This window comes from Pocillopora verrucosa, chromosome 7 (genome assembly GCF_036669915.1).
Source record: "Pocillopora verrucosa isolate sample1 chromosome 7, ASM3666991v2, whole genome shotgun sequence".
NCBI lineage: Eukaryota > Metazoa > Cnidaria > Anthozoa > Scleractinia > Pocilloporidae > Pocillopora > Pocillopora verrucosa.
This window is the reverse complement of record NC_089318.1, coordinates 15,429,049-15,437,105: the sequence shown is the minus strand read 5'-3', so window position 1 is coordinate 15,437,105 and position 8,057 is coordinate 15,429,049. Positions and strand designations below refer to the sequence as shown.

The window sequence follows — 8,057 nt, the reverse complement described above, 5'->3', positions numbered from 1 at the left end:
CATGAAATGTCTTTCAATTTTGTAGTATTTACGATGTTGGCCTTTCGTGCCTTCCCAATGATGGAGATAAAGCAAGGCTATAAGTTCTCTGAAATATTTTGGTTTTTGCATACCTTCATGATTTGCTTCTTTGCTGTTGTGTTCGTTTGATTCAAAATAGCTGAAAACCTACAAGCATCTCTTTTCTAACCTTGACCTGTCTTCCATGTTATCGTTTAGTGGGGTGACCGAACAAGCTGGCGATTGAGTGAATTGTAAGTTTCAGACGGAGTTTTTCCCGCTCGGATTTTTCCACGCGGGCCACAAATCCGAGTAGAAAAATACAGGGATTGAAGAAGATTTCAATTCAAAACAAACTGTTGAATTTAGCGGACCGAACAGTGAAGTTCGGTCCGCCAGATTGACGAATCGTAGCGCACGTACCAATTGAGAGAAACAATATAATGAACAACGGAACTGATTTCCGAAAGAGCCTTCCCAAGGGGAAAAGGTTGGGCTTAGCTGCAGCGACTTGGTCCTATTTTTATTTTATTTGTTATTGTTTTCAATATTCAATGATTCATCTTAAAGGTTCCTATGTAGTTGTGGTCTTTTCATTCCTTTCCTGGAACGCACGTGGTTATGGGCTTGTTTTTTCGGCAGCCTTGGTGAGTTTAAGGAGAGGATGTGTCCATTAGATATCAGGTGTGGTGTGGAGAGGCAACAGTTCACTTTGGGTGTGCGATATTTGTCTTAGAGGACAATGCTTTTATTCTGATGGTTTTAAACATGGTTAAAACATTGTTAAATACGAATAGTCTGTATCATCGCATCCTTCATTTTCTTGTCGATCCCAGTCCTTATGGACTCTCCAAAGAAGCCCTTTGAAGCTATCTCTTTGATATACGTGTAAATGACGCTGTCTCTTTGATATATGTGTATATGACGGAGATCGCTGATCAAACATTGAATAGGCGAAACTAATCAAATCGTTTTATTACTACAGAGGCTTCCTATAAGCGCTTTTCAATCCTATTTTGAAGCTATTTTTTAAGTGCACTGATATCTGAGCATGCGAAACAGTCAAGGACGTTTTTGCATAAAGGGTAGTGAGGCAGTGAGAGTTACTGCACCAAGATGTATCCCATGGCTTTGATGTGCCTACTTCCATTGTCTGAGGAGTATGTTGCTTCGTTTCCGCAAGTGTGATTATCATCCTGATATCCCCCTGTACCAAACCCAATTCTAGAATCACAGTCGCTGCAGTCTTCTTTATCGTCAGCAATGATCCCGATCCTCGCTTTTGACGCTTTTTTGTCGCTACACACAGCATTGAACCCTTCTCTTACACAGCTGGTCTGCAAAGAGGCGTTGGAGCCAATTAGCGATTTCCACAACTTGAGACCCAGCGACGTGTTGCGATATTTCCCGTCAGCTATCAGCGAATGTAGCGAGACAGCCGTCTTATTGACTAAAATGAAGTTAGTAAGGTTATCGATCTTCATACCGAGACAGATTTTCTCGAAGGGTGTGTTCCAAAAAGTTGGTAACTTGGTCTCTTGCCTGTCAAAACCAGTCGCACCTCCTGGAAGGTTATAGTCAGACTTGCTTATCCAAAGGCTAGAATTGTAATGGAAAGTAACCTGGGAAAGATATTAGCGAACCACTATCAATTTATCGTATGATAATCAGCACGACATTGGAAATTAGATCGTAGTCCTTTTCCTTTCTAATCTATCGTGCGTCATACCATGTTTTCTATTCTAGAAGGATGCATTTATTTCTGCCCTGCTTTTACTCATAGCTCTTGCTCGTTGTCAATCGTGAGAGGTTCTATTAAACAATGAGGTACATATAACCTCTCTCACTGTCCACAACAAATGACCATGGCTCGCTTAAGTATCTGACATTTTTATTACAAAGAAAGTAAAGAATGAGAGGTGAGGCAGTAGCTGACAATTAAAGTGCCTCTCTGGGCGACCATCTCTTTTAAATCAAATTACATTTTCAACCTCAGTAGCTAAACAAAGCTAGTTTATACCTTATTGCCATCAGTTTTCATAACTGGAGTCCATCCTCCATCTCCACAACCAAAATTTCCCATATGACAGAAAATGGAAACCGGTTTTGAATCGAGGTACAGCGTCATCACTCCACTCACGTTCGATCTGTTGATGACACAACCTCAATCTCTGTTAGACATGAAAGCGTAAATTGACCACCGTAAAAGAGTTTAAAAGCTGACGTTCAAGCGACGAAGGGCTAACGCTCGGAACGTCAGCCTTTAAACTCTTATGGTGGCCAATTTCCGTTTTCAACTCAGTTGATAAAACTGAATTACCCTGATATACTCTCCCACCGACGCAGCACTACAGTTTCTTCAGAAACTTACCGCCTTCAATCCCGAATAACTTCTGTAAGGGTGTTTTAATGACAACTTCCAGCTGTGCTTGACTTTTTATCCCTCAACCTTTTACGAAACTCTACTACAGTACTTAAAATCAGCATCATTGCTATCATTTTCGTTATCGTTACCGTTATCATTTTTATTCTTTCCGCTCCACCCCCAAAGTCTCCTCATTCTATTAGTGAGACCTTTACATTCATTTAACTAAAGTTTACACTCTCTTAAACTGTTTTTTAAAGTGGTGGTTTAATCATCACTTACATATTCTTGGCGTAAATTTCTTTGCACGTCGATACTGCGATAGAAAGGAGGCGTCATCGTTACGAATAAATCTAAGGACAGTGCCTGTGTTTGTGACTAATCTCGAAGACAGCTGAATGTACAAATGACACATATATATCCTAAACTATTTAATGTACTATAGCAGCACTAGGCTGAGGGGTCAGCAGCCTCAACAACCAGAGTTAGAGTGATTGATTGGTAGATTGCCTTTTGATTGATTGAATATTTAGGAGACTGAAATGGATGGATGTATGCTACTCTTGTGGTAGCGTGACCGAGTCGTAAGAGAGGTCCTTTGTTCAAGCCCTTTGTCCTGCTACTCGCTGGATTTACTTTTGGTCTCCCGAGTTTAACTACTTGGTTTATTCTGTAAATAGCCAATTGGGTTTCTAAGGTGTATTTCCTAATATTTGGTAACAATTTTTATGGCAGTTACTTTGTAAATGACTACTGCATTTTTTACGCCATGAAGACGGCGAAAATTTACCATTGCAAGTCCGTCCATCTCCAGAATATCCAGGTTTACATGTACAGTTATACGATCCCTTGGTATTATTGCACTCTGCATCAGCACTGCACTTCTGTTTTCCTGTAGCACATTCATCAATATCTGTAAGAAAATCAGTTATTGTAAACTTAACATTGTAAAACTGATCTCAAACCTCACTGGCAAGCGAAATTGAAAATGACAGTCATCATCAGAATCATCAACTTATAGCTGAGAGTCTACGTAAACTCTGATTGGTTAAAACCCTCTCGTTTTATTGTACCGAGAAACTCATCGTTTTTCTTTAAAAGCAGAGGATCGCATCGTAACAATCTATTTGAGATATTGTTAGAACACTTGAAACCCTTGTAAGTGACGAGGAGAAAAACTTTTGATTTCCAAGCTTTTCAACTCTCACTCGGTTTACCTGGGACGCAAGCGAAGAGAGGGCATTTACCTTTGCAAGTCCATCCATCTCCAAAGTATCCAGTTTTGCATGAACAGGTGTACGATCCCATGGTGTTGTTGCATACTGCATCAGCGTTGCAGTTGTGGGTTTCTGCAGTTGAACATTCGTCGAAATCTGAAATTTCAAACAAAGACGTTCAGTTACATTGAACTGCTAGCTTCGAGTATCGAGAGTATCCTCCGAGAACAAGGACTTACATATCTATACACGATTAAACCCTGAATTTCCAGGAATGATCAGCATGGAACTTTTCCTAACCTTACAATATCAGCGGGTCACGGAGCAACAACAAATACTCATTCAGTTGTCATATACAACGATAGTTAATTTACCTTTACAAGTTCGTCCATCTCCAGAATATCCCGGTTTACAAGTACAACTGTACGAACCCTTGGTATTGCTGCACTCAGAGTTAGCACTGCAGTTGTCATTTCCTGTAGAACACTCATCTATGTCTTAAGGAAAGATTATTCGTGTTAATTTAGCAACATCAACAAGGTTTCCCTTGATTGGGGGCTTTTCCTGCCCCACTCACGCTACCGCGTACAGCCTCCTTTCGGAAATTGTTGAACCTGTTTTGTCAATGAAAGCGCGTGGAACCTTGCCAAGAACATGACTACGTATTACAATACTCCGTATCGCTTCATACTACAGAAATCTGCGTTAAGAGAAGGAAGTTTTTGTACACTTGGCTGTTAAGATTAAACCTCCTGTCCCCACCACGTCCTCCCAATACCTTTCTCACATTGTTCTCCGATGAAACCACTTTTGCATACGCATTTAAACGTCTCATCCTCGTGGTAGGCCACGCAAGTCCCACCATTGTCGCATGGATTGTTGGAACAAGGCGACTAAAAGAGCAATGAATTGGGACATGATTAAACTCACGATGCCTAGGCTGGTTAACACAACCACAACAAACAGATAATGGTGATAACTGTTATTTGTTGTAAGCAAAACATTGATTTCTTAGGGTTCTACCACGCAACATAAAAGAAAAGATACATTTTCTGTACAAGTAGTCCTTACGATAATTTGATAATGATGCGAGCTCTTGTTTTGTTTGAACTCCTTGGGATTGCTGTACTTATCAGACGACAGTAGCTCACACCACAGTCCTCCTTCAGCGACCAGATTCACAGAAATACATGTAGGATGGTAAAGGCATTTGAAGGTACAGTCTAAGTCGTCATACACCATACGTACTCCGACTGGAAGCACGTTCAGGTAATGAAACTCGTGTACTGCGAACAAACGTTGTCTGAAGTTTATGTCGTTGTCGTCCAAAATGTCAATTTCTGTTGACGAGAACATCAAATTTTTGAGCTTGGTTTTAGGATCTATTTGTAATTTTGAACGCTGGCAAAATTTGCACGTTCGTATTCTGACCTTGACGATTAAAGGTCAAATTACATTAAGCATGAATTTTTAAATATTCATTGTCTGCACCTACGTTCTTATAGCCTATCATCGATGACGTCCTCTGTTGTGCGCATGCGTTCGGTTACCATTGCGTCAATAGCTTTGTTCTCTTGCACTGCATGCATAAACTCGATAAATTCGCGACAAATTTAAATACAGCATAAGGGAGGGCTGTTTGCAAGATGACGAAGTTTTAACCACCAATTTAACGGTCACCATGGTTACAGACGAACAAGACGTCTTTAACCTTCTGATATCATATTGAGCTAGATGGCCTTGCATTTTAAAGGTACCAAAACAACATTGGCAACCGCGACATGTAGTTTGGATTTATTGTCCAAACAGCGACGTAGATAAATCAAGACATAGGATTTCAAATGATAACTGACACTTATGCTGGTCTTAAATTACTGTTTAAAGTGCATGAAATTTTTCTAGAAGGGGAAGGAAGTAATGAATGCTTAAAAATATTGCTGTAAATTGATGCATTAGGACATGCTTGGCGTCCAATACGATTCTAGTAGTCTACGCGGTGTTTGAGGTCTGCATTTTTCGAGTTTGAGAGAGGAAACCGTCCTTAAGATGAAAGGCGATTGCCAAGCGAAGGTATTGATCAAGTACAAACCGCCTGATGATGTGTGATCCAAACTGGAGATAAATGTTGGCTTTCTTACTTTCATTATTCATGCAACAAATATTGGCGATTGAAACTTAGATGTATCTTCGTTTTTTACCGTCTTCGCGATTTATTCCCTTCTCGCAATTTTAGTAAAAAAAAAAAAGGATTCTATTGTAAGTAACAAAAAATTCGCTAGCTGTAAATGTTTCCGTGAGAAAGACATTTATCTATTTCGTATTTGTTATTTTAACCCACTTCATTCACTGATGTTTGTTAAATTAAGTCCTCCTAAATTATACGTGAAAACGTCAAAATGTTAACACCAAGTTATCATGAAAGAAAAAAAAAAGGAAAGAAGAAATCTGCTAACAGTTTTTAAATTTACTTCGAAAAAAGGCTTTTGTTCAAAACGTCAGCTTTCCAGATTCACAACAGCGTATTACCCTCCTTTATGAAGTAACATTTGAGAAACATGTAATAACTTCAGTTCGGCACAGAATGACAACTAAAAGTTCCTTAAACAATAGAAACTTCGTTTACGATGAATTGTACGAAGACTGACCTTTTGAAGTGACTCGCCAGGGCGTAATGGAACAGATCTCCAATAAAAGAAAACAGAAATAAGCTGAAAACATGGCTAAATATCAGTTGACTGTGGACCAGTTACACGTTTTCCACAAGCGTCACTGAACTCCGCCAACCCGTTGATAGAATCCTAAACTTAACTGAAGGTTCTTCGATATTGATAAAAAGAACGTATTTTTTTTTCCTTTTTAGTTCATTAAAATCAGCTGAGGCTTGTTTAGGCCATTTTTGAGCTACCATCCATTTGGGAGCCTCTAGATGCGGGTAAATTTGTTTGTCTAACTTGACATTTCTGTCGTTGCACACTTTGTAAAACGAAGTATATCCGGTAAAAACACAGATCTATTAACAAAAGGCCTTACAGTTGATGTATTATCTTCTTCGTTAAACGTACTACGTTACATCATCGGGAAATGCCGCTTTGTTTGCGTTCACCAGACTGACAAACATTAACGTTCCATTTAAGACAAAGATCAAGAAGGCAAAGATGAAAAGTCCCATCTGTAAATGACACGAAGGGCCTTCTTTTCCCTGCATAATCTTACTTGACTTTACTCATAGTGAAGAAGAAATGGAGGACTAGAATTTTATAAATTGTCAAATGGTTCTTTCTGTCCATGCTGTCTTACGACACAATTACTCGGATGACGTGCCATGCTAAAAACTGTCGTTCTTGCAAATGACTTGCAAATTAGGATTAACTGAAGATGTTATTGCATTACTACTATAGAAACTTTTTCTGAAATATGGCCTATAAAAGGTTTTTATTCCTCAATTGTGGTTAATGGAATTTTCTTTGGAAGGAGAATAGTCGGGTATTAAGTATATTGTTTTTTTTTTCAGAAGACCCACTAATCTCGTCAAAACATCTGCTTTCTATTTATTAATGAACTACTTTTTATTACCATGGCTTCGGTGATGGAAATCCAGGGTCTTCAAAACTGATTATGACTTATCTTGACGCCTATATAGTGAAATAGTTACGCTTTTGCAAAAGAAAGTTGTATTATTTTCTCCTAGTGTTTAAGAATATTTTGCAAACCTCCGCTTAACTCAGCTCACAGTTGTGGAATAAAACATTCTCCAACGACCATGCTTCCTCATTTAATGTTGTTGTAACAAAGGAAGAACATTAGCAACTGTTTCCTCGTGACGAAATGGGCTTGTATCTTGAACCTCTTAGTCGTGCAGGTTCGTGTAACCACATATGTATTCACCTTTTAGATATATTATTTAATTTGAACAGCAGTCTGATAATTCTTAAATTCATAACTTATGCTTCAGTAAAAAGAAAGTACTATTGGCACAAATCATCACGGTGCGCTATAACTAATCCCAGCTGTCTAAAACAAAATATCACAGTGAAGTATATTGCTTCATAAGGTGACACCTGACCAGTCGACCTCGTTGGATGAAGAAGACCGGAGATATGACATCAGAGCATCACGATTCACATGGAAGGTGAATTAGTAATCGAGGCACAAACGATATATACCTTATCATAACATATCTACGGAGGGAAAAATGATTGTTGAATTGTCCTCTTAACTTTTAAACTCTTGAGATTTCATTGGTAATTCTCCTTACTGTCTGTCATACAATTCTTATGACGTCAATTTGGAGAATTTGGTATTGGATCAAACAATAATCCCCGAATTTATATTTTACTTTATTCTGATCACTTCTATATTTGATATTGTAAGGAGAAGTTCTCTCTTGGAAGGTAAAGGGTTAATTAATCCGTCAATGCTCTAAAATGAATATTAGGGACAGTACAAGAGCCGGGACAAGAATGTGGTGAAGCAAA

General features: G+C 38.8%; 1 protein-coding gene across 1 annotated transcript; it reads right to left on the bottom strand.

Moving 5' to 3' along the window:
• Nucleotides 1–575: 575 nt before the first annotated feature.
• On the bottom strand, nucleotides 576–6,475 carry LOC131788362 (uncharacterized). Its single transcript, XM_059105444.2, has 9 exons — nucleotides 6,228–6,475; nucleotides 4,654–4,922; nucleotides 4,361–4,475; nucleotides 3,957–4,079; nucleotides 3,613–3,738; nucleotides 3,156–3,278; nucleotides 2,648–2,681; nucleotides 2,021–2,147; nucleotides 576–1,622 (listed from the first exon to the last, which is right to left on the bottom strand). The coding sequence occupies exons 1-9, from the start codon at nucleotides 6,298–6,300 to the stop codon at nucleotides 1,104–1,106; spliced, it is 1,509 nt and encodes a 502-aa protein (XP_058961427.2). The 5' UTR covers nucleotides 6,301–6,475; the 3' UTR covers nucleotides 576–1,103.
• Between the last annotated feature and the right edge of the window lie 1,582 nt (nucleotides 6,476–8,057).

Bases quoted from the DNA above. Each gene is read 5' to 3' on its own strand.
- LOC131788362 (XM_059105444.2), bottom strand. From the start codon at position 6,300: ATGTTTTCAGCTTATTTCTGTTTTCTTTTATTGGAGATCTGTTCCATT. The intron at 4,923-6,227 runs GTCAGTCTTCGT...TCTCGTCAACAG, and splicing joins CTGGCGAGTCACTTCAAAAG to AAATTGACATTTTGGACGAC. The intron at 3,739-3,956 runs GTAAATTAACTA...TTGAAATTTCAG, and splicing joins AGATGGACGAACTTGTAAAG to ATTTCGACGAATGTTCAACT.